Source organism: Panthera uncia, chromosome D1 (assembly GCF_023721935.1).
Source record: "Panthera uncia isolate 11264 chromosome D1, Puncia_PCG_1.0, whole genome shotgun sequence".
NCBI lineage: Eukaryota > Metazoa > Chordata > Mammalia > Carnivora > Felidae > Panthera > Panthera uncia.
In genome coordinates this window covers 73,742,672-73,768,724 of record NC_064808.1, presented here as the reverse complement: position 1 = coordinate 73,768,724, position 26,053 = coordinate 73,742,672, and the positions used below count along the sequence as shown (strand labels likewise).

Below are 26,053 nucleotides of genomic sequence, written 5' to 3'. Positions count from 1 at the left end.
TGCCCAGTGGTTCTTTGCACCACCCTTCACTCTAAGGAATAGGAGAGATGTTGGTGAGATTTCCCCCTGGGTACAATTGCCATTTTCTGCTTCCATATCTTTTCTCACAAAATAACCTTAGATCTCCATTATTATAATATCAGGTAGGCTAATACGTATTATAATCTAGTGTAGGAGAAGTCACAATTTTGTTAAATTGTCTTTTAGGCCATTTTGGGGTGGTGGGAACATAAGGTATATTCCAGGTCATTACAGAAATTTAAATGTGAATTTACCGTAAAATTACCTCTGTTGTAGTTCATCTTGAAGCCTGTTCTTTTCTCATTAAGGTATGGATAGAGAGAGTTTATATCTCTGTTCCTCTCCATTTGCCCTTTTCCTCTGAAATATGTAATGTCATCAATTTTTATAAAGCCAGCTATTATTCCTGAAATTGTCTGCCAAGGAATAAAAAAATGGCATCAGCATTATTTCATAGCATAGAGCCACCTGTCCATCTCTGCCCTTTTTGCAGTGGTTTGTGCCAAAGTGAAACATCTGTAAAAAAAGGAGATTCAACAACCGAAATGTACTATTCGTGTTGATAATTGCAGTTGGCTTTCTTATAGTCACACTTAAAAACTCTGTTTGGGGCATGTGTTTCATATGTCAGATGTTTTGTCACTGTCATGTGTTAAAAAAAAAAAAAAAAAGAACGTTGAAGCTATAAAACTGTCTTCTCAGGATATCTTTTAAAACTGTGGGATTAGTATGCTCCGTAGAGTCAAATCTCTGTTTTGCCATCATTTTTAAAAAATTTTATTAAGTTTATTTATTTATATTGAGAGAGAGAACAAGGGAGGGCAGAGAGAGAGGGAGACAGAATCCCTAGCAGACTCTGGCTGTCAGTGTGAGCCTGATGTGGGGCTCGATCTCACAGACCGTGAGATCATGACCTGAGCCAAGATCAAGAGTCAGACGCTTAATCGACTGAACCACCCAGGTGTTCTTGCCATAATTTTTATATGTTGAAGATATAAAAAGAAAAAAAAAGCTCTTCTTGTAAGTGTCTCTATGTAAAAACTTAATTGTACATATTACTCAGTATTTTTCTGTCCTATAGAGATAAATTCATAAGCGGTTTTTACATTTTAATAAATAGAATGTTATGTGTTTTGCTTTTCCATTGTAAACTGGTGAGATGGGTAAAAATTAAATTTAATTAAAAGTATTTAGGAGCAGGAAGTGCAGAAATTAATTCCGCTGAGCAGTCAGCTTTTTAGAGCCAAGTAATTTGTTGATTACCTCTAAAAACTCATAATTTTAAGAATTCCTAACTTCCAAGTATCTTAATTTCCTATTGGGATTAATTTATATAAAGTTATCTGGTAAACTGCTTGGCTGTTGCATGTCAAAAGAAACAACTTTCTAAATATAATTAATCTTCATCCTTTCAGTGTTTTCTAGCAGATTATTACTTAATAAGCATAATCTCTGCTGATGAATTTCAAGCACAGTTTCTTTCAGCTATAATGACATATCTGAAAAAAAGAAACTTTCCTTATGGTAAGAATGGTAGCATTCTTGACCTTAAAACCCTTGTAAAACAATCTTAAAACACATAGAACTGACAGAATATCAGTTCCTATAACTATTTTTTTTTCTTGATTGAAATTACAGAGTTTTGTGGGAAAAAAATGTAAACAAATCCTGTGACTGCTAAGACATTTGAAAACAAAGCACAATTACATTTACTGTTGTCTAAAGTTTCTTGAAATTTTCTATACTCTTTGATTTTTTAACACTAAAGTCAACATTTTAGAGACTTTCTTCTTTTTCATTAGTAATTTGAACATTGTCATCAAATTAAGACTCCAAAGAATGGGATCTTCTGGCTTTTCTGCCATTACAGTTAATTTGTTGGTTTTCCAGTTTTAATATGCAAATTAACTTTGATTTGATTTCCATAAAGTGACTGTAATACGTGATACATGTTTATTATGCTTATATTCATCCCTGAAATTTTAACCATTCTGTATTTTTGCAACATCCCAGTTGCTAAAGTCAGGACTGATTGATGTTATGGAGCAATGCTGTACCACAGACCCTTTGGCGATGATTCGAAAAGTCTAGATTGGCATTGTATACAGCATGACACTCATTAGCAACATGTGACTATTGTACACCATCAGACATGACAAGTGTAATTAAGGCACTAAATTTTTAACTTTATTTAATGTTAACTTAAATTTCAATTGCCACATTGTGACTAGTGGCTACTGTAATGGACAGTGTAGCTTCAAAAACCTTAAGGGCTAATTTGGGGATTTTATTTTATTTTTTTTAATTTTTTTTTAACGTTTATTTATTTTTGAGACAGAGAGAGACAGAGCATGAACGGGGGAGGGTCAGAGAGAGGGAGACACAGAATCTGAAACAGGCTCCAGGCTCTGAGCTGTCAGCACAGAGCCCGATGCGGGGCTCGAACTCACGGACTGTGAGATCATGACCTGAGCCAAAGTCGGACACTTAACCCGACTGAGCCACCCAGGCGCCCCAATTTTGGGATTTTAGATGTCTTTACATTTTTTAATTTTTCTAAACCCAACGTGGGGCTTGAACCCACAACCCCAAAGATCAAGAGTCACATGCTCCACCAACTGAGCCAGACCGGCGCCCTGGGATTTTCGATGTTTGTAGGAATAAAACAAGGCCATTGTACAAGAGTCGCTAGTACAAACAAAACCATTTGTTTCTGCAGAATAAGATATTAGTTTTATACTTAGAAAGAGGAAAATATGGCACTATTCTTCTCAAAACTAATGCAGCTGCAGGTGACTTTCACTTCTAGAACAACCCTTGAATTCTTGAATTAGAGCAGCATCTGTTGAGAAAATATAGCTCTTCTAGTTTGGGTGCTTTGTTGTTTTACATTAGGGAAAATTGGCAGAAGAAAAATAAAACTAAGACCTTATTTTGTATTGTGCTTTGCATTTTTTTTTAAATGTTTATTTTTGAGAGAGAAGATCCCAAGCAGGCTCCATGCTGGTAGTATCAGTGTGGGGCTCGACGCCAGGCTGGACCTGGGGCTGGACGCGGGGCCCGAACTCATGAACTGTGAGATCATGACCTGACCTGAAATCAAGAGTCAGATGCTTAACCGGCTGAGCCCCCCAGGTGCTTTGCATTTTTGTGTGTGTTATGTTCTCAAAGCCTCCCGAAAAGAGGGAACAAGTGAAAATTATTCTTATTTGTGAGAGGAAAGTATTTCTCAACTCCTGTGGCTGGGGAGGATCTGTGGAGAGGATGACTTAAAGCTTTAGTTGGGAAAAGGCAGTTACAGGATTTGTCTAGCGTTTGAACGCAGACTCGTAGGGTGCAGAGTCCAAGATAACTCTGAATCAGAACCAGGGCTACTGGTGCGTGGCAGTGATTTTATAAGTCAGACAGGAAGGTGAGACGGGACAGTGGCTCTGGGATAGAAGGTTAGTTTTAAGCTTGGTTTTAAGGTGCAGAGAGTACAAACAGGTGATGTCACAGGCCAATCAAAGCGCCCCAAAGCCAGACTGAAGGGCAGAGAAGAGCCAGATACAAGGAGTCCATTGCATGGCTTGCTCGTTTTCATTCACATGCCCTTTTCTCTCCTCCCTCCTCTCCCCAGGACAGTGACTGTCACACCATTCAGTAAATGTGGTTTTATGTAAGGAAGATGGAAGCCCTGGAAGAAAATACTCACTTGAGAGAACGACTGTTCATGAAACAAAGGCAGAGGGTGTCTAGGAAAAGTGTAAAAATGGCCAAAGACTAGGTAGATCAGGTGGTCCAGCGTTATGGAAGCAACCAAGGGGACACATCTGAATCATGCAAGGAGGCAAGAAAACTGGCCATTGTGTAAGGAGCATCTCAGCTGGGATCTGAAGAGCACGCTTGTGTGAAAACCACAAAAGTAGTGGTTGCCAAGGGCTGGGGGGGGGGTGGAGGGAAAAGCAGAGTTGTTGTTCAGTGGGTATAAAATTTCAGTTATGCAAGAGAAAAAGTCCTAGACATCTGTTGTATAACATTGTACTTAACAGTTAACAATACTGTACCGTACTACCTGACTTGTCCCGAGGGTAGGTCTCATGTTATCTGTTTCTTAGCATAATTTTTTGAAAGGGAGAAACAGTTTTTATTTTTCTGGAGATGATCTGTAATACGAACAGAAACGGAGATAACGATTCTTGGAACGGGCCGATTTTGTGTGTTTTTCCTGAATTGTCCTTCTCTGGATTCACTCTTAATTTGAGAGCATTTCTGCAATTACGTTAAAATGCTTGGTTATGGGATTGAGGAGGTGTGATCATCAAGCTGATAGCTCAGCAGAGAAATCATTTCTCGTGTCAAAAAGGCATTAAAAATGCCTAAGATGTGATTTTAAAAAAGTAAATGAAGAGTCTAGAGAGGTGCTGTCTGGCAGAACCTTCTGCCTTGGCACACGGAATGTCTGCACTGTCCTTTGCAGTAGCCATGGGCGCATGTGGCTGGTGAGTGTGTGAAGTGTGACTAGTGTGACTGAGGAACTGTACTTTTAACTTTATTTAGCTTTAATTAATCTAGATGTAGTCACATGTGGCTGATGACTACCTTACAAGGCAACACAGGTCTAGGGACTTCAGAAAAGTTAATCGGGGTATGAATGAGGTAGGAAATCAGTCCTGGATGCTTGTTGTTGTTGTTATATAAAGTTTCTTTATTTCTGACACACAAAGAGGGAGAGCGTGAGCAGGGGAGGGGCAGAGTGGGGGGAGAGAATCCCAAGCAGGCTCTGCCTTGTGAGCGCAGAGCCAGTTGTGGGGCTCAGTCCTACGAACCCTGAAATCATGACCTGATTTATTAACTGAATTACATAGTGATTTTTAGAAACCAGTCATATTGGTAGTAAATCATTCTTTGTCTCCCACAGTCCCTTTGTACACTTTTAGTTTATTTTTCCTTCCCTATATTTTCTTTGAATTTTATTTATTATTTCTAAAGGACATAAAAACCTCCACTCATCTCCCCATGGGCATTTTCCTCCTCACACCTGTGATTGGTCCTCACAGTCTCTTAACTGCTTTTTTCATTTAAATGATTAGTCATCAAGGAAATTACTTTTCATGTAATTAGGCTGTACTATAAAGAGAATATTTGAAATTTTGTTTTCTATAACTTACAGAGGCTAGCAGAGGGACGAAAGCTGTTATTTTCTTTTAAATTATTTTTCTGGGTAAAACTAGATTGTGGTTGATGTAGACCGGAAATGCCAATATTAGAAATTCTAAATCACTCCTTTTTACATGGAGTCCTCTAGTGTATTTGACCAGTAGGCTGCGATATGCTTATCATTACTTGATAAATACAGCCTAGATGCCTTTCTGAAACTTGAGCAGGTTTAGGTGACCATTATTCAATGTATTTATTCTGATACGATTCCGAAAATTGATGGGGATTGTGTGCCAGGCTCATGAGGGCAGGGACCCTTTCTGTTTCACTTCCTCTGTATGCCCCGAGTCTGACGCAGTATCTGATTAGGTTCTCAAAAACTCGTTGAATGCCTGGCCACCTCCTTTTGTCAGTTTGTTTTGTAACTGCGATTGAAGTAAGGGATTTGATTAGCTATTTTGTGTTTGGTAGGCTTTCTGATTGTAAGGAATAAAAAAGATTCTGGCTACCTTTCTGGAGGGAGAAAGGGGCAGGAGGAAGGGAGAAAAAGACACAGGAGAGCCCATGGTTAGACTTGACTTCCTCTAGTGACTCCATAGAAACTCTAGTGCTGTTCTCCTTGGAAGCAGGTACTATTGTTGCCTCCTCTAATGCTTCCTTCTTGTGTTCTCTGCTCTGCTTCTGAGTGCTATTTTGTTGCTCTTCTCTCTGTCACAGTGCATTCCTTTCATACAAGTCTAGCAACTCTAGATCTTAGGGGTCCAGCTGAGTACCCTCAATTCTGTTTGGGCAGAACTTTTGCATCAAGGCACCCGTAGGCTGCAGATGAACCTCTGTGTTGATTGGTCTAGTCTGCTGTGGCCAGGAGATGAGGTCACGTGAACTAGATACTGCCATCCTTGCATAAGGAACCGTTTAGAGTGGCTTCCTCAGTTTACAGGTTTCCTGAGGAGGACTTAGTGGCATCTGAAACTTAGTACACTCTTTTCCAGTAGACCTCTGTTCTCATGTTTGATTTCCCACGCAGTCTTTATAATCTTTGTCAACCGTGACATTGACATACATTGTGTTAGTTTCAGGTGTACAACATAATGATCCAACGCTCACCTACATTGCAAAAGTCGAGTTACCATCTGTCACCATGCAGAGGTCCACATTTTTTGGTCTTGTGATGAGAACTTTTTAAGAAGTACTTTCTTAGCAACTTTCAAATTTGCTACGCAATATTATTGACCGTAGTCGCCGTGCTGCACATCGATCCCTGTGACTTACTCGTTTTATAACTGGAAGTTGGTGCCTCTTTATCTTCCTCACCACTTTGCCCACCTCTCCACCCTTCTCCCCTCTGGGAGTCAGCCATCGGTTTTCTCTGTCTAGGAGTTTGGTTTGGTTTTGTGTGTTCATTTTTTTTATCATTTAGATTCCACATGTAGTGAAATCATACAGTATTTACCTTTGTCTAACTTCCGTCATTTGGCATAATGTCCTCAAGGTCTATTCGTGTTGTCACAGATGGAAAGATTCCTTTCTTTTTTTATGGCTGAAAGGTATTCCATTGTCATATACAGTATAGTACATCTTTACCCATTCATCCATTCATGAATACTTAGATTATTTCCATATCTTGATTATTGTAAATAATGCTGCAGTAAACATAGAGGTGTATTTATATCTTTCCAAATTAGTGTTTTCATTTTCTTCAGATAAGTTCCTAGCAGTAGGATGGCTAGATCATATGGTAGTTCTATTTTTAATTTTTTTTAAGTTTATTATTCATTTTTGAGAGAGAGAGAAAACGCTCATGCAGGTGGGGGAGGGGCAGAGAAAGAGGGAGCCAACGCTGAGCTCGATCCCCCGACCCTGGGATCATGACCTGAGTCAAAATCAAGAGTGGGCACCCCTCCATTCAAGTCTTTAATCCATATTGAGACAATTTTTGTGTGTGGGGTAAGTATAGTCCCCATTTTTGTGTTGCGGTTTCTTAGGGCTTCTTTTTTAAAACTTTAGAATATTGCTTTTATTATAGAAAATTAAGTGGCTCTCCTCCCTCTCCTTCTGGCTAAGAAGGACTTCAAGACTTGAGAGCCTCCCTCTGACCATTTCTGTTCTTCAGCATGCCTGCAGAGAAGTTATTATTACCTGATTGAAATATTTCTGGCTTTGTGAATATCACACTTAAATAGGGATACCACATATATTTTTAATTAAAAATTTTTTAACAAAAATTTTCTAACTTGAAAAACTCTAACCCTCAGACACACCATTGGCGGTCTACCAGTTCCTTCTCAGTGTAGCAAGAGTTGCCCTAAGCATCACTGTGCTCTCCATTTCTTGGATTAAGTGAACCTCCACTTCTCCACGTTTCACATTTTTTCTTAAAGCTTCACAACTTTATCTTGGGCATGTTTATTCCTGCCTTATTCAGGAAAAACCCCCACAGGTCAGGTCATTGCTCTGAGGAGTCGCAAGCAATCCTCTGAATTCCACCTTTCGTTGTAGCTCAGTTGAGGTGTAACAGTCCGCTAGTATAATATCAGATACGATTTTATTAGGGAGACCGACCGTTTTCAGCCATGTCAAAAACGGGCTAAAAATCTCTGGTGCTACAGAATATGACAAAGGGAAATGAAATTTCAGAAGCCTACTGTGTATCCCGCGCTGGGATAGGAGCTTACCCCATTATCTGTTTTTGTTTTTAAGTTTTATTTTGATTCCAGTTAGTTAAATACAGTTTTCATATTAGCTTCAGGTATACACTGTAGCGATTCAGCACTTCCCTTACATCACCCGGAGCTTGTCTCAAGTGCACTCCTTAATCCCCATCACCTGTTTCACCCATCCCCCTCCCCCCTCCCCTCTGGCAACCATCAGTTTGTCCTCTGTAGTTAAGAGTGTTTCTTGTTTTGTCTCTCTCTCTCTTATTTTTTCCCCCTTGTATGTTTGTTTTGTTTCTTAAATTCCACATAGGAGTGAAATCATATGCTATTTGTCTTTCTCTAACTGATTTATTTATACTCTCTAGGTACATTCATGTTGCTGCAAATGGCAAGACTTCGTTCTTTTTTTTTTAATTTTTTTTTAATGTTTATTCATTTTTTGAAAGACAGAGAGAGACAGAGCACAAGCAGGGGTGGGGCAGAGAGAGAGGGAGACACAGAATCTGAAGCAGGCTCCAGGCTCTGAGCTGTCAGCACAGAGCCCGACACGGGGCTCAAACTCACTAACCGCGAGATCATGACCTGAGCCGAAGTCGGACACTCAACCGACTGAGCCACCCTGGTGCCCCAAGACTTCATTCTTTTTTATGGCTGAATGATATTCCACTGTGTGTATGTATACATATATATACATACACACAGTGAAATATCTCACTTCTTTTTTGTCCATCCATCAATGGATGGACACTGGGGCTGCTTCCATATCTTGGCTATTCTAAGTAATGGTGCTATAAACATAGGGATGCGTGCACCTTTGAATTAGTGTTCTTATATTCTCTGGGTAAATACCCAGTAGTGCGATTGCCAGGTTTTCTGGGTTCTGAGATTTAAACTTTATTTTGATTTTATATAATTCTATTTATTTATTCAATTTGGTTGAGTACCTCAGCAATAAATCTGTACCAATTTAACTTTCCTTAGAAAGTCATCATTAACACATAAAACTTTTCTTTTAAAAACAGGATAAAAGAATCAGAGTGTCTCAACCCTTGACAAGAGGACCAAGTGCCTTTATTCCAGAGAAGGAAGTAAGTTTATCTGTGTTAAAATACACTAAGTGTGACTCACAAAAAAGCAACTTCATTATATCAAAGAATATTTCCATTTTTTTAAATATTTTTTTAAGTTTATTTATTTTGGGGGGAGGGGAGGGGCAGATAGAGTGAATCCTAAGCAGGCTCCACACTGTCAGCACAGAGCCCGACATGAGGCTCGATCTCACTAACTGTGAGATCATGACCTGAGCCAAGATTAAGAGGTGGACACTCAACCGAATGAGTCACCCAGGCTCCCCTCTCCGTTTTTAATATGGAAGTAAACCTGTGTTTTGCTCTTGTTTCTTATTTATATGTCAGAGAACCACAGAGGTATTTTCTTTTGAATGTCACTTGCAAGTTTATGTGTATAAGAATCTGCCTTTTTATTTTAGAGTTAGTTGTCCTATGAGGTTAGAAAAATTAAATTTTACCCTATTTGACTTCAAATATAACTTTTCTGAACAAAGCTGCTAACAGTAATGAAGTTTTTTTTTTAATTAAGTTTAATATTAACTTGAAGGTTTTTGGGTTTTTAAATAGCCACCATTTCATGGTGAATATAGGTTATATAAATGTTAAGAAAATAAATATTTTGAAATGAAAATATGAGTTTCCCAACTAAACCTATTAAACAAAACATGCTGTTACATCATTAGCAATTACTCTTTTGTTTTGGTTCTAAGTCTCCGGGAGGAATGTCAACATAATCTGTATAATCTGTACCTTTGGCGAAGGTGGGGAGTCAAGATGGTAAATGCCAGAAAGAGAGGTTGTAAAACATAATGCAAAGGAAATTATAACCAATAGAAGATTTGTGCCTGTTTTGTGGATATACATCTCCATGAAAGATCATAGCAATGTGCAGGACTTCCTAGATTCCTAGGTGCCTCGCAGATAGAAACTTGAGCTAAGAAAAGTTTAAGAACCACTGATTGAGGAGTTTTTCTCTGCTTGAAGGAGTTATTAACTTACTGAATATGATTGTATATGCTGATTGACTATTTACTGTAAAGACATTCATCTTAGAGCATCGGCGTTATTCCTATACTGTTCTTAAAGTAGTCAAAAAAGATTGTTTACAGAGCAGCTCTTATCTGCGGGGCATTTTCTGAACAGAAGGGAAGAATAGAATTTGAAGAATGTCTACCAGGTCATGGCCAGTGTCAGTTTTTCTGCATCTTCATTTTGCTTTTTTAGTGACCTTACCGTTTGAATGGAAAGGTTAAAGGAAAGTGAACAGTAATGTTTGGAGAACTCGGCATCTCTAGCTGATCTTGGTAGTGACCAGTCATTAGAAAGACAGCTGTGCCGATGCCCATTTTCCTCAGACAGGGTAGGGGCGGCTCTTGGCGGAGTGATTGCCTCATATACATAAAGACTTCCAGAAACAGCTGTGTTCACGCTGTGTATCTGAAGGTCATCTGGTTTGCAGAAGCCACCACTGTTTTCGGGACCTCTTGCATCTATTAATGTCTTCCGCATCAGTTAAACAAAAGAAACTGCTGGGGAAAACAAAACCAAACCAACAAATCTCTTTTTAATGACACGTGGTTGACCCAGATCTTACTGCTGTTCACATCACTTGGTCCCTGTAGTTGACAAAATGTGGGGAAATGGGCAAATGAAAGTGTATGTGGCTTTTTAACTAGCTGAACTGAAATTGCTCTTTTACACCATTGTAATTAACATTTCCTCACAGTTCACACTTTTCAAACATTGTATTTCCTTTGGGATTACATTTTCCTCAGTCAATAGTGCCTTTGTGTAATTTGTACTTATTTTTTCAGAAGAGACTGTGAAGCCAGCCCTAAAGAGTAAGCAGAGTTTCTGATAGCAGTACGGGTCTTTAGAAAGACCATTAGCCTGGACTTCAGAAAATCTGGATTCTAGACCAGGCTGTGCTGTTAACTCGATGCAAGAGCTCGAATTTCATTCTGAATCTAAAGTGGGGAAAATATTCTTAAGTCTGGAATTCTAATTCTAAAGTATCAGTAAGTAATGAACCAATCATAGAAATATTCATCTCCTGTCCATTAATTCCCACAGAGCCAGCTCTCTTCTACAAGGTGCTGATAAGCTCTTAGCACCTTCAGAGTCAATTCTTGGTGTGATGCCCAAGCTGTCATTGTGTATAAAGCTATATGGACTCATGTATTCTTGAGACAGCTCTTTTGATTCCCTGAGATGGAGGACGTCCATTTTAATAACTGACCTTGTTTGTAGTCATTAATACAATAGGCTGAAAATAGGAATGACCGTATTCTAGTGTCCTTACTAATTTTTCCAATGAACACTTTCTACAAATTATCATATTTTCCTTTGTCCCTAAAAGAACTTCAGAAAGCTTTTTATTTTATGTTGAACGAAAACAAGCAAAAGATCAGACCGAAAATATTTGCCTTAAGATTATGTGATTAAGTATCTTCGTGGGCCATTGCGATAAAATTGTAAATACATGAATCAAACGCCACTGCTTTCGCCGCACCACGAAGTGGTGTAATAACGGCCAGGCAAGTGGGCCCTGAAAATTTTGCCTTATGTGCCTGGTGCAGCAGATGGAAGCTTCTTTTCTCCAGACTCGTAGCTGTGTGTATAGTGTTTGATAACTCGACATTTGTTGTCTAATAAATGGTGGTCCCAGAGCCAAGAAAGAGTGGTGCTTTCTTTTTTTTTTTTTTTTTTTTTTTTTTTATTTCTGTTTCTAGCCTGAGCAACTGCGTAATTTCAGTGTCTGTTCGTATGAAAAGAACATTCATTTGCTCCGATGGTGGCATAATTTCGGTCAACGAAAGATACGTTAGTTCTCGGTAATCATTTTGTGCGTTTCTTAGGTTGTCCAAGCAAACACAGTGGATGAACGTACTAACTTTCTCGTGGAAGAATACTCTACATCCGGTCGCCTGGACAACATCACACAGGTCATGAGTTTGCACGCTCAGTACCTGGAGTCTTTCCTGCGGAGCCAGTTCTACATGCTGCGCATGGACGGCCCCCTTCCTCTGCCACACCGGCACTACATCGCAATAATGGTGCGCTGGGTTCCCCGGCTCCTGATTCGCGGGACGTCGTCCTCGCGCGCTCCTTCTCCGCCCTTCTAGTGTGTGTGTGTGTGTGTGTGTTCGTGTGTGTAGAGCTGCGTATCATTTTGTAGAACTAAGAATTGAAGAAGCCCGTGGCTTTTCGGACACCGTCTCTTGGATACATTTTGACTGCTTTCAAATTCCTTAAGGCACTGAATATTTCTCACTTAAGTGTGTCAGTCTCTTCTCTTGTTAATGATGCGTCTAGGGTCCAAAGCGATACCCCTAATATCCCACAAGTTTGGGGTTTGCTACTGACACCTTGTTTTTATTACGAATATGAAACAGGTTGGTTGTGACCTCTTGTTTAGCCGTTTAATACGTGAAGTGCATCAGTAATTTGGCCAAAGAAAAGTATCAGCACCAGTGGAGACTCTGGATGAGAGAATTCTTAAATGGATGATAACACTGCCAAGTATCGTACTTGGTACAAACTAGTTAATGTTTCGCTGGGGGTGGGGAGAGAATTATAAATCGGGATGGTAGGCAGCAGGAGCGAGAAGGATAGAAAGAAACAGTGTTACAGTTGGACTGTTAGTGGAGAAAAAGAGGAGGGACATGGCCCAAGTGCCATGTGTTGAGAGTGTAGGAGAACAGCTGGGGAGTTAGCAGGCTAGTTTAACGTGATGATCCTGTTTATGCACTCCCTGCGGTTTTAAACAAGAGAAGGGCAGCGTTCTGTGTTCTGTCGACTGATGAACACGCCCGAGACTGTAATGCCGGCTTACAGTGTTGACGACAGGCCGAAGGCAGACTTAGAATGATCACAAACTAAGAGAGAAACAAGATACAGAAAGCAGAACGAGCAAACACTGCTATTTCGCTGAGAGGCAGTTCCTGGGGAAGAGAGCTGTGAAAAGTCTGCTTCGCATGGATTTCCCAGATTGGCGGTTTTGACTGCATAGGAAGGAACAGTGTCCGCCGGCTTCAGTTTTATCTCAGTAGGGCTGATGTGCACAGATAATTCTGAAATCACAGTTATCTTGCCGGGGTAAGAGAGACGGCCAAATTAGCCTGCCTTCTTGAGTGGGGAGAATACAAGTTAGTGAGCTTTTACTGTGTCTCAGGTAGAATATAGTTTATATCACTTACCATAATGAAACGGACATGTATTTTCTTGACACAGCTAGAAAGTGGATTCTAGGTTGATCTGTGCCAGCTTCTGGATGAGGAAGGAATTGCCTTCATGTGACAAGTGTTTGCTTGTACAGATATCAGCCACGTGTATTGAGTCAGGAATCTATGGCAGTATTGTGATAGAAGTTTTAGAAGGAAGAGGAATCTGTAAGAAAAGAATTACTGGTGTTAAAATTATTAAATGCCAAATAAATGATTTGTTTAGAAATAGTAGACTAAGACTTTTACCATGATGGTTCTGTCAACTAACTCTTTTTGTGTTTTAGGCTGCAGCTAGACATCAGTGTTCTTACTTAATAAACATGCACGTGGATGAATTTTTAAAGACAGGAGGCATTGCTGAGTGGTTGAATGGCTTGGAATACGTACCACAAAGACTGAAGAATCTTAATGAAATAAATAAGCTGCTAGCACACCGACCCTGGCTCATCACGAAAGAGCACATTCAGGTACCAAGTGCTGGGTTGTAAGAAGGTTTACTAATGATTCTAACTAAGAGCTTTTTTGTTTTGGGTTTTTTTGTTTGTTTGGTTTTTTTGTTTTTGTTTTTGCTTAAGACTTAGTTTTAAATACTTGCATATTAGAAAGTTAAACATAGTATATCAGTATGTAGAAGAGATAAATGTAGGAAGTCTGTAATTTAGATGCAGATGAATATGCCTCCTTAGGTAATCAATAATTAGCTCTATGGGTACTTTAGTGAGTGGCCAAGAGAAAAGTTGATTTCTGTTTTCAGGCAGGAAGTGGAACAAAGAAAATAAACTGGCAGTTTAGGATACCTGGGTTCTCACATGTTTGTGACTTTTAGTGAATTCACTTCTGTGGGCCTCAGTTCCCCCATCTGTAAAATGAGGGGCCTGGATTAAATGAGTTCTATACCCTTTTCTGGTCCTCAACATTTCATAATTTTAAGATTTGCAAGATACAGTTTTGCAAATACAAAATGATTTGCCAAGTGGTGTGAACACTGAAATGCTCCCTGGACCCGCCAGCTTAGACGAGAAACAGAGTTGCAATTGACTAGAGCACTTGGTAGCAGAAAGGAGCTTCAGTGAGGCCATTATGCAATATCCCTGCACTGTGCTTGGCATTTGGTAACTATTCAGTACCTAGCAGCTGTCATTGAAATTACTATCAGAGAAGTCTTAGGTATTTAAAATCTCTGCTTCTAATGTATATAAATGTTCTTGGTTTTTTTGATACTCTTATTAGACTACATTTTTGTTAATTATTTCCCCAGTTAAACCAGGCCGAGCTTTGGTTATTCTTTATACTCGTAGCTTTTGAACATCTGTCTGGGAACACGTGAAAACATAATGCTGTCCTGAAGTTTATGTTCTGATTTGATCATGTGTAACTTAGATAGAAGAAGTAATCATTATTTTTATGTCATATGTTAATAACTTGGTGCCCTGTGGTTTGGTGGGTCTAAAAAGGGAGACCCTTCCCTTACCCATGCTTGGAATCTAGGGGAGGAAAGAAAGAGAGGTAATGACGATGATCACCGCACCGTAGTGTATGAAGGTATGAATAAAAAGAATGGGACCAGGAAGTTGCATGAAAGAGGTAACGTTTGAGACAGGTCTTGAAGAGTAAGTGGGAATTTTCAGGTAGCAGAAGGTATTCCAGACAGACAATGGAAACATTTTATGTTGGGAAAGTAGCCAATAGCTTTGGGTGACTGAATCAAGGGCAGGTTATGTGAGGTGGGGGTAAGAGATGGGAAGAATTGAGAGCATGTTGTTATGACACGGCAGATACTGTACTAAAGAATTTATGTCCTATCCTTAGAAAGCTGTGTTCTCCAGAGTCATGTTATGTCACCTCAGGGGTACACAAGGCAGTTCTTCAAAATGTTAGCAAATCGTGTATATGCATGCATGTGTGCACATGTATTCTCTCCTTAATCAGTTCCTCTACTTGTATATTTTACAATATTAGTAGTACAGTATATTTTTATAACTAACTATATAAAATGTACTTTATTGAGTATTTTTTTTTAGTATGTCTTAATTTATACGTAAATGTACGTGCTCTCGGGGGTTGGGCCCCTCCAACTGGCACTGTCAGAAGTATATGTGATCAGAAGATGTCGATCCTAGGGAATCCCTAGGATAAAGAATGAAGAACCATTAAAGGTTCTTGAGCTGAGTTGTAATATGAGTGTATGTGGTGGTGCAGAAGACAAATCACAAATGGTACAGGCTAGACACAGGGGAGCCAGTCATAAAGCCATTGCCGCAGTCCACTTGAGAGATGACTTTTTTTAAGCCCTGGAGAGATAAAGAGGAGCGATCAGACTGTATGTAAGCAGTCTGCATGAGAAAAAGCAGGGCTTGCTGACTCATAGAATGTGAGGGTGGAGGGGCTGGGTGAGAGAGGGGAATCAGTAAGGTTTCTACCTTCCTGACCGGGAAAGAGGCAGTGCCATGAGCGGGACGGCATACACGCAGCCCTGAGAATGGAAGATTGTGACATCTGTTTAGTGATGTCCAGTTACCGGAGGAAACACAGGTCTGTGACTCAAGATAAAGGATAGATTAGAAATAAAATCAGACAGTTATTTACAGATAAGTGAAGATCAAGTTGAACGAATGGCCGATCCTTCCAGGGAGATACTGCACAAGGAAAGGAGATCATGGGTAGAAGAGAGCATTTCAGAGGCAAGCAGAAGAAGGGGGCTGGGAGGGAGATGGGGAGACATGCATCGCAGGGTAGACAGGGTGCAAAACAAATTAGTGGGAGTGCTGAAGGCAAGGGAGGTTAATTTCAAGGGAGGAAGTAAGGAAAACATAAATTCTACAGAGATCAAATAGGATACGTGCTAAAAAAGAAATAGATCTGCCCTGTTGGAGGTCATATGTGCCCTTAGTGAAAGTAGCTTCTGGAGCTTGCTTCAAAAAGCAGGTTCTAATGAACTAAAGATACAGAAATGAATGTGAGATGCGAATTTTGAGGGTGATGAGTGTTGGCTGGCTGTCCTCTCAGGTTTAATACTCTTGGAGAAGACTGGCAAAGGCATTGTAAATTCTACCAATCCTTTTGGAAGTCTCTTTGGCAGCATTAGCAAAAGTCTTCACATCATAATTGCCCTAAAAGTCCTATTAGGAGTTGTTGCTAGAATATGAACACAGCTGTAGCATGAAGATGCTATTTATAATAACAGGTACACAAAAAAATAGAAGCAATTTGAGGATCTGACAGGGTATTCGAAGATGGAGAATTAGTTCCATATTTCCACTGCCATGCGATAGATGGCCCACGCTTAACGTAAGACCGTGGAGCCTCGTGAAAACTGAACATGTCAAAATGTGAGGCCCCCCAAAATAGAGGTATCCTCTGATGACGTAATTATGCTTATAAAAATAAAATAAAATAAAATACATAAAAACTATATTAGGATGGTAAATTGTGATTAATTTTTCCTTTTTCCTGAGCCTTTGGTAATATATTAAATTTCATGTGTGTGAGTGTGTGTGTGTCTGAGTGTGCGTGTTTGTGTGTGTGTGTGGTTAATGGAGAGTAAAGCAAAAGAGGTTTTGGTGGGGGGTTGGCTGTGAAGTGAGCAAAATTAAATAAAAGTTTAGGTTCGTGGGGAGCAGCAGGACACAGACATGTACCCCAAGCAAGAGAGCAAGAACACTGATGGGAAAGAATCCCCAGTGGATTGCCAGATGGAATTGGGTCTCGGAGAAAATGGGGATGGAAGCAGCACTGTTTTCAATGGCTTCACTTGTGATTCCATCATTCAGCTGGAGGATGAAGTAAAATAGCATACGAAACAGTGCTCTGAAACTTTTGAAGTTCTTGTTCAAAGGTGAGGTATGGTTTCTATCATCTGCCGTAGGCTCTTTCTCCATCAGGAAAGATATCTAAAAGACGACTAACAGAGTTGCCTTACTGAATTGGGTTTTTTTGTGTCACTTTTCAGGTAAAAGTCTTTACCTAAAAACCTTAAAATGAATGGTTTTGCAAGATCATCCCTAAAGTCCCTTCTAGCTTCCGTGTTCTTTGATTCTCTGAAATATCTTATGAAAACCACATAACATGTAAAAGTGCTTTGGAAGCAGAAGTTCCATTGAGCGTATAAGGGATTTAGAAGAATCTGCCACAGAATTATATTGTTAGGTTTCACAGTTTAATGCAATATTGTTTGGCCAAAGCCATATCTTTGTTATGTGAAACATTTTCAAAAGGGAGTTTTATGTTTGATTACTATAAATGGACGTAAAACTGGCGGAGTTTTCATGCTTTCCAAAATTGCTTTGTAGCATTCTGTGATTTTCATTTTTACTCTGATTTGCTTTTCTCGTTTCAGAAACTTGTCAAAACTGGAGAAAATAATTGGTCTCTGCCCGAACTGGTACATGCTGTGGTCCTACTGGCACATTATCATGCTTTGGCAAGCTTTGTTTTTGGTAGTGGCATCAATCCAGAGAGAGATCCAGAAATCTCCAACGGATTCAGGCTAATATCAGTCAACAATTTCTGTGTTTGCGATCTCGCTAATGACAACAGCATAGAGAATGCATCCCTCACAGGCAGCAACTTCGGGGTCAGTTTTCTGAACTTTGTTTTTCTTTACTATTTTGCCTTTAAATTCCCCAATGTTAAAAATATCTAGAAAGAAATCATTGTCGGACTCTACAGGATATCATATACTTGAAATATTTTTGTACAGTTTTTCTTACTGTAAAAATGCAACCTGTACACGAAGTTCTGAATTGTCTTAAGAGGCTTTTAAAGCAAATAGATATTATTACAAATCATAAGGCTGCCTCATTTTTTAAAATAAACTGTAATATATACCAAATGCTAGAATTCTAGGTTAAATATATCTATACTTATCAATTTTCTGTGTTTGCAACTGAAGCAGAAACATCATACTTCTGAAAATGTCTGAAATCTGTCATTTGATTCCCTTTGGAGTTAAAACCCGCCTAAACTGTGCCCGTGCCACTGTACATAATAAGGTGACATTGGGAGACAGAGACATGTACTAGAATAATTCTTAATAACACCCAACATGATCTTTCCTGGCTCCAGATTGTAGATTCTCTAAGCGAGCTAGAGGCCTTAATGGAAAGAATGAAAAGGCTTCATGAAGAAAGGGAAGATGAAGAGGCATCTCAGGAAGAAATGACCACTCGCTTTGAGAAGGAGAAGAAAGAAAGTCTTTTTGTGGTCTCTGGAGATACTTTTCATTCATTTCCTCATTCAGGTGTGCTTCTGCCTAAGCCCCCACTGTCTTTGCCCTTGACTTGCTGTATCCCTGACAGACCACCTTCGGTATTTTTCATATAGACATGTAGAAGCGACTCTGCGACCACCATGTTCCTCTTATGTAGGCCTCCTCCTCCACCTTGCCCGAATGCTGGTGCTCTCCCGTTAGGTTCATGCATCTTTCAATGCACCCCAGGTCCAGCTGACAGGAACTTCCAGCTTCGCAGGACGCACTCTGTCCTGCAGAAAATGTTATTCAAAGCAGAACAGTTGCTTAGAAAGTTAAGAGATACCTGATTCATTCTACTTTTGTGATGTTTTCAAGTGATAAGTGAAATCCTGTTTCAATAGATAACATTCTTATAATACATCTCTGCCTTTTTTGTGTGCGCGTGGGGAGCGTGTGGGAGGATTGTTCTCGCACTGTTACTTTTCCACATTAGTTCTAAAATTACATTGTACTTGCGTTTGCAAGATTTCTTTGGAGAAATCTTCAGAATTTAATAAAAATGTATTATTTAGGTCATTTTCTTGTATGGAATTTGGAGGAATTCATTCTCTTTTAAAAGGAGGAATTCATTCTGTATTAAAAGCTAGGCTTCTTGGCTCTAGTCTTAAAAATGTACTTTTTTTTCTAATACTCTCAGAGACATTGAATTAGGAGACTTTTCAGTTATGACTAAAAAAGATGTTGAATACCACATAGTAAATGTTATTAAAATAGCATTGACTCGGTAGAAAGCCGAAACCCTTCAAAGTCATCAATCTACATCACATTTTAAAAATAGAGTTCCATTGATTTAAAAAATTTTTAGTCTTAAGCCCAGTCTCATAAATTCCAAGGGTAACTGATTTGGCCACAACTTGTTTGTTAAACATAACTTGCTTGTTAAACATAGCACTGACCAGTAGTTCTCAGAAGTTTTGCCAAAAAGAACAAAAACCTCTTTTATCATCTCCCCTGACGATCTTTTTTATGATAGATTTTTATCCACCAAATTGAGTATATTAAGTTCTAGTTTCTCAGAGCTTCTAAGCGGCAGGAAATCCCAAGTAAAGAAACATGGTGTTTTAGGTATTAGCTTAATATCCATTCTACAAACATGCCTTGAGTTCCCTAGATGGTCTTGGCACTGTAATGGGAGCTAAGGCTTTCAGGCTAAATAGGACCCAACTCCTACCCTTTGGGAGCTCTCAGTGCTGATGGGAGAGAAACAATTTCAATTATGTAGCAGAATGTGAACAGTATAGGAGCCTAGAAGAGGGCCCTGAATCCACTGTTGGTGGGAGAGGAACCTGCACAGAAGGGGCCCTACAAGACTTCCTCCAGCCATTTGGTTCTAAGAGACTTGAGTGCAAGGGGGTTGGTGGCAAACAGTCAAGTGAGCCAAGGCATGATGGTAAGGAAACAGGATGCTGGGCACAGGAACAAGTGGTTCCGTGTTGTTAGGGCAGAGGTGATGATGTAGGTAATGTCATCACATAAGCCGGTTAGGTAAACAGAGGCCTTATCGTGATGACCTTTCTAACCTTCAGGAGCATGCAGTCTGCCATATTTGGGACATTTTGAGCTAAGAGGTCTGGAGATGTCTAGTACACTGCTTCTCAGACTTTCACTGCATGTGAGTCCCTGGGGGAATCTTGTTGAAATGCCGATTTTGATTCAGTCAGTCTGGGCTAGGACCTGAGAGGCCACATTTCTAAAATTCCCCCCAAGTCCTGTCAGTGCTGCCAGTCTGCAAACCACACCTGAGTAGGAAGGGGCTGGCAGATAGTCTGAGGGTCAGGAAAGGGTTTGATTTGTGTGTTTGTTTTTTTAATTTTTTAAGTTTATTTATCTTGATAGAGCATGTGTGTGCACACAAGTGGGGGAGAGATAGAGAATCCCAAGCAGGCTCCCACTGTCAGCACAGAGCCTAAGGCAGAGCTTGAACCCACAAACCATGAGATCATGACCTGAGCAGAAATCAAGAGTCAGATGCTTAACCGACTGAGCCACCCAGGTGCCCCCAGGAGAGGGTTTTAAACTCAGGATGAAATTTTGGAAGTTATAGGCATGTAATTGGGAGTTAAAATCAAAAGAGTTATTTATAAAAACCATCCAGAGAGAATACATGGGACAAAGGAAAATTATAAACTTAGGGTGAACCTTCTGGGTAAACCAATATTTTAAAATGTGAACATTTTTATTAAGGTTAGTAATATCTATTTGCTTTCAGACATTAACTTTTTTTAAAATTTTTTAACGTTTATTTATTATTGAGAGACAGGGAGATACAGAGCGTGAGTAGGGGAGGGGTAGAGAGAGGGGAGACACAGAATCTGAAGTAGGCTCCAGGCTCTGAGCTGTCAGCACAGAGCCCGATGCAGGGCTCGAACTCAAGAACTGTGAGATCATGACCTGAGCTGAAGTCGGTTGCCTAACCAACTGAGCCACCCATGGACCCCCAGACATTAACTTTTAAGAGCTTCTCTAACATCACTAGAGCTTGAAGGATAGAAATATTTTATTTCTTTTAGTCGGTTTTGTTTTTAATATTGAAAATACATTCTGGACCCCAGCCTCTGCCTTCTTGGACCCTTGAGCAGGGACTTCTGCCTTCTACAGTGAATTTTTACTAGCAAGTTTTAAATCCTAGCCAGAAATTATGTTCTAGTTTTGACAAGAGAGGCTGTATCATTTGTAAATCATTCAGGGAAAGAAATCATTTTGTTGTTTACTCTTAACCATTCCCAATACTACATTTGCTAGTCCCACAAAGGTAACAGCAAAAGGACTCTGTACGATGGCTTATGGAGTCATTTTTATAATCTTAACCATGTTTTAAAATGAAAATAGAAATTTATATTTTTTCTGTAATGAATTTCTTGGTTTGACCAGTGTGGTAAAGCATTCCAGATTCCATGTGGAGATTCTAAGAATAGCTTTTCAAGCCTTTTGAAGAAAATGTTTAAAATGTTCTACAGAGGTAGTATTCTATAGCTTGGTAATCGAGTTAACTAGCTTTTATTCTTTTTTTGTTGCTCAAGTTAGAAAGCCATCCCATTACTGTAATAGAGTGTTTTCTGTGTTCTGTTAGGGGCAGACGAATCCAGCCTGTGTGCAACATACTATTTCCTTTGAGTCTAGACTGAAATATTTGTTTTAGATAGAGTTAAAATTGGAGTTTTAGATTTGTTGATCAGAGTACTAATTTTAACTTCTCGAAATAAATTTAGAGAAAAAGCATTTGTAGTTTAAGAGACCTTTGTACATTTCTTTCCGTGGATGAAATCGGCAAACAGGTTTTGATTGACTCTTAATTTTATTTATTTTTTTAAATTTTTTATTGTTTTAAGTTTATTTATTTTGAGAGTGAGAGTGAGAGAGAAAGAGAGAGAGCAAGTAGGGGAAGGGCAGAGAAGGAGAGACGCAGAGCCTGATGCAGGGCTTGAGCCCACGAACCGTGAGATCATGACCTGAGCTGAAGTCAAGAGTCAGATGCTTAACTGACTGAGCCACGCTGGCACCCTAACTCCTAATTTTAAAATGAATAAAGGGATATTATTCGTAGGATAAATTCTATCTTATTTGTTTAGTTACTCATTGTTTATTTAAAAACGTTGAAAGGCATACGACAACTTTGAAAATGCGTATGAGCAAAACAAAAACTAGCATCACCATCAAATGAACCAGTTGTGTAATGGTCAACTCTCGTATCGGTATTTGCCAAATGAAACCCAACTGGTTGTGCAGTGTGGGTGGAAGGATCACGTCAGGAGAGAAACTGTTTCACACACTTTAGTTATCACTCACTGTTCTTGGTTTGATTTTACTTCACAACCTACAAAACTTCTCGTTTTCCTAGCACTGCAGTGATCGCTGCAAATTTTTAATTTTTTCCCTCGTTTCTATTGATTAGTCTGTGATGGACTGACTTAAGGAAAGCCTAACGTCAATCGTAAATGTTAAGAGATAAAGGATCGAAAATGCCATTTTCAAAGTGTTTCCATTTACCCGAAGAGAGTTGTGCAACAGGGGGAGACAGCGCAGTGGTTGTGGGTTGGGCGAGGGATAAGTCTGAGATTTTGTTTTAGAAAACGGAAAGTCACTTGAAAGCTTCAGATCAGATTACGTAGTCCAGTGTTTCCAAGTTTTCCACATCCTCCTAAATGAATCCGCATGGTATTTCTTACTGACAGTGGTGTAACTGACACTTAGTTTACTTTTTTCTTAAGGAGGTACTTCTTTTTACATTAATGAAACAAACAAAAAAAAATAGATATTAAGTACATAGCATAGTACCTTGTATATAGTAAGTCCTCAACAAATGCCAGTCTCTTCTCATTTGGTATAATAAAGAAGTTAGGTAAGAATTTTAATATTTCCAAAGTTGGGTAGCCTGGATGCTTGATCTCCCCTGACATTATCAAGCACCCATTAGGCCATGGCAGTGACCTAAGGAAAGGTTAAACCTTGTAAGGAAAGAATAATTATTGCTAGGATTTTCACAAAAGAACAGAGATTAAAGATAATGAAGGCAGTACTAATTGACCACATCTTCTGGATGCATTACTATAATTGTACTTGTTTATTTAAGCTTCTCAAGACTGGTTAAGAATTCGTTTTTTTAAGCCATCAAATTGTTTTAGGAGCTACTTAATATTTGTTTATTAATTACTTATTAAGTATTAGACTTATTTGATACTGATTAAAATAACTTAATAAGAAAACATTGGTCTTTGCATGGAAGGAGTATTTTTTCTCTTATTTTGAAAAGAGCATGTTCACTTTCTAGAGTAGAAGGTAGTAAATAAAGGTAGCTCATTCCCTTTCAGTGGTTGAAATCGGAAAAAAGTATGAAGACAGACTAACCTAAAAAAAAAGTGAGTTAGAAGAGAGTTGTTTTTACACCAAATTAACATGCACTGAGCATTTTAAATTTTTCAGTGGTGGGCTCCTGGGTAGCACTCAGTTGGTTGGGCATCTAACTCTTGACTTCAGCTCAGGTCATGATCTCCTGGTTTGTGAGTTCGAGCCCCACATCAGGCTCCATGCTCATGGTGTGGAGCTTGCTTGGGATTCTCTCTTGTTTCTCTCTCTCTCTCTCTGTCTCAAAATAAATAAACTTTAAAAAATGAAATAAAATTTTTCAGTGGTAAATTTTTACTCTTCTCAAATATGCAGAAGCCAGCTGTCTTAAAGGTTCTTGTAGTCTATCTTCCTGAATGCCACGTTTATAATATTTTAATCACAATCTCATCAACACATTGTTTACTTCCTATGTTGCATGCAAGCTTTTTTTATCTCCACATGCACAGGAAAGCACACATAGGTTAGGTGTAAAACTCAGTGAATTTTCCCAAACTGAATCTTCCTATTTTAGCACCCAAGTCAACTAAGAATTAGAACAGTGGTACCCAAAAAGGCCACTTTCCTCCCTGCTGAGTTCCCTTCCCAGGCCCTCTCCGTAAATGCCGGCTGGTGAGCTAATCATGAACTACACTGCATTAATTTTTTACCACGAACACATCCAGATGAAACACCATCAAATTTTAACAAAATCTACCTTAACTTTAAGCTCCACTGAAGTGGTCTTTTCCCTTCGCCTCCTCTCTTTCCCTCTTCATCCCGCGTTGAGTTCAAATAACGTTTAAGCTTTATACTCCATTTAGATGCGCGAGTAAAACTAGTGTATTGATCCTTTGCCACTACTGCTTAGATATTTCAGTGTAGTCATTTTCTCGCCCAGACAACTACACTTGCCTCTGTTTTGGTAATGAAATTGTATTCAAACCTTAAGCCGTAAAGTCAATATTGTCACTTCGGAAATCCATGGAAAAGCTAAAAAGTGGAGGGAAATGGAACAGTTGCATTGATCTGTATTCAGTTTCCTTTATACTAGAATGTTCATTGTTGCCCTTAGATTTTGAAGATGACATGATTATAACATCTGATGTCTCCCGATACATTGAAGACCCTGGTTTTGGGTATGAGGATTTTGCCAGACGAGGAGAAGAGCATTTGCCAACATTCCGAGCTCAGGTAGAAGATGCCTTTTGTTCAGAGGAACTAGAGAATAAATACTGTCCTCTAACTGTGAAACGTTGAAATGTAAATCCATTGACTTCTAAAGAAATTAATGGTCATTTTGATAGAGTCTGTAAATCCTTTTACGTAACCTTGTTTTTAGCCTAGTCTAATTTGATCTCCCAGTAGACAGCTTATTATTTTATTATTTCTATGTTTCCCCCTCTAAGAAAGGAAAAGGAATCTGTCTTGGTCAGTTACTTGCATTATTACATGGTAATTGTATAATGTTCATACCATTTTTTCTTCTTGGAGAGGAGCAGGGAGGAAATCAAGCGATTAAAGTTCCATTTATAATAAAATGGCGTTTGGTAATAAGATCACCCACCGGTAGCTCTGGGCTCAAGCACCACCCTACTCCCACCCCTACAAAACGGAGCCACCATAGCGATACGGCTCCTAACAAGAGTGTAAGTTTGAATTAAGACAGACTCCTTGACACTTGTCCACGTGATCTGCTGATTGTGTCACTGAGCAGCTTTGGTCACGTAGGAATATTCCAGCATTCTGGAAGGTGTTCTTCCAGATAAGGGTGTCGTTTGCATCCTACCTGACTACAGGAGGTGGCCAGAGTTCATCCCAACATGTCAAACCGTGGTCCCCACTGAGGAGGCACTCTCATCTACAGACCGACGTGAAAGGTTCTTCGTAAAGCTATCAACTTAGAATTAGAGTTGAAATACGTTCACGTACTTGCTTCAGTAATTATATTTAATAAAAATACACAGTGTAAATGGAGAGTGACCATTTTGCAACTGGATACAACTTCTCCTTTTAGGACTATACCTGGGAAAATCATGGATTCTCCCTGGTGAACAGACTTTATTCTGACATTGGACACCTTCTTGATGAGAAGTTTCGCATGGTCTACAATCTCACCTATAACACTATGGCCACCCACGAGGATGTTGACACCACCATGCTGCGCAGAGCTTTATTCAACTATGTTCACTGTATGTTTGGAATCAGGTATGTTCGTTGTCAAGACAGTTTGGAACATTTCTAAATGAAAATTCTGGCCTGAGCCTCGCTTCTGTCTTCTTCAACGCTATATAGTCCTAGGGAGAGAATATTACCTGTGGGCTTCTGATTTTTAAAAATTCCTTCCATTTTAGAGAAGAACATTTTTCTTTGTTTAACTGTGGGGAATCTTAGCATGTACCTGTAAATACAATAATAAGAATTTATTGAGGAGGGAAAAAAATCAGTAATCATCGGGGGATAGGATCGGCTCAGACTCATTTTAAGAATCCTTCCTGTAAGAATCAGGGAGTTAAAAAACCATCTATTATGTCCCTTAAATGTTGGTTTGTTTGTTTATTTTTAAAAGAATAGTAATTAGGGTTTAAATAAAAGTAGGATAGATTGTGTCCTCATAAAGATCACAGGAGAACACTGAAATGAAACCATCAGTCAATATAAATTAATGGCCTCTAACTTTAGAAAATTGGCATTGAGAGAACAGTGAGTACATGAGCGAATGAGATTGAATGGTCTAATCAGGAAAGCTTTTTTGGGAGAATGTGCCTTTTTGAGCTGGGTTTTGAAGGCGTTTATGGAGATAGATTTGCAGAAAGAGAAGATTTGCCGTCATGAATACATTCAACTTGACTCTACTGTATCCTTTCT

At 39.2% G+C, this 26,053-nt stretch overlaps 1 protein-coding gene and 1 long non-coding RNA gene across 2 annotated transcripts in view; one reads left to right on the top strand and one right to left on the bottom strand.

Annotated features, from left to right (window-relative positions):
• The window catches only part of SESN3 (sestrin 3), a 72,920-nt gene that overhangs the window by 35,018 nt on the left and 11,849 nt on the right, over nucleotides 1-26,053 (top strand). Inside the window, exons 2-8 of the mRNA XM_049620430.1 lie at nucleotides 8,840-8,905; nucleotides 11,746-11,943; nucleotides 13,398-13,580; nucleotides 17,450-17,686; nucleotides 18,178-18,352; nucleotides 24,261-24,379; nucleotides 25,203-25,393. Coding sequence (XP_049476387.1) covers nucleotides 8,840-8,905; nucleotides 11,746-11,943; nucleotides 13,398-13,580; nucleotides 17,450-17,686; nucleotides 18,178-18,352; nucleotides 24,261-24,379; nucleotides 25,203-25,393 — 1,169 coding nt within the window. The remainder of the gene's footprint in view (nucleotides 1-8,839; nucleotides 8,906-11,745; nucleotides 11,944-13,397; nucleotides 13,581-17,449; nucleotides 17,687-18,177; nucleotides 18,353-24,260; nucleotides 24,380-25,202; nucleotides 25,394-26,053) is intronic.
• Nucleotides 13,103-25,367, bottom strand: LOC125914899 (uncharacterized). The gene is made up of 3 exons (XR_007455473.1): nucleotides 25,304-25,367; nucleotides 18,416-18,594; nucleotides 13,103-13,276 (listed from the first exon to the last, which is right to left on the bottom strand). It is a non-coding gene; the product is annotated as an uncharacterized LOC125914899 (long non-coding RNA).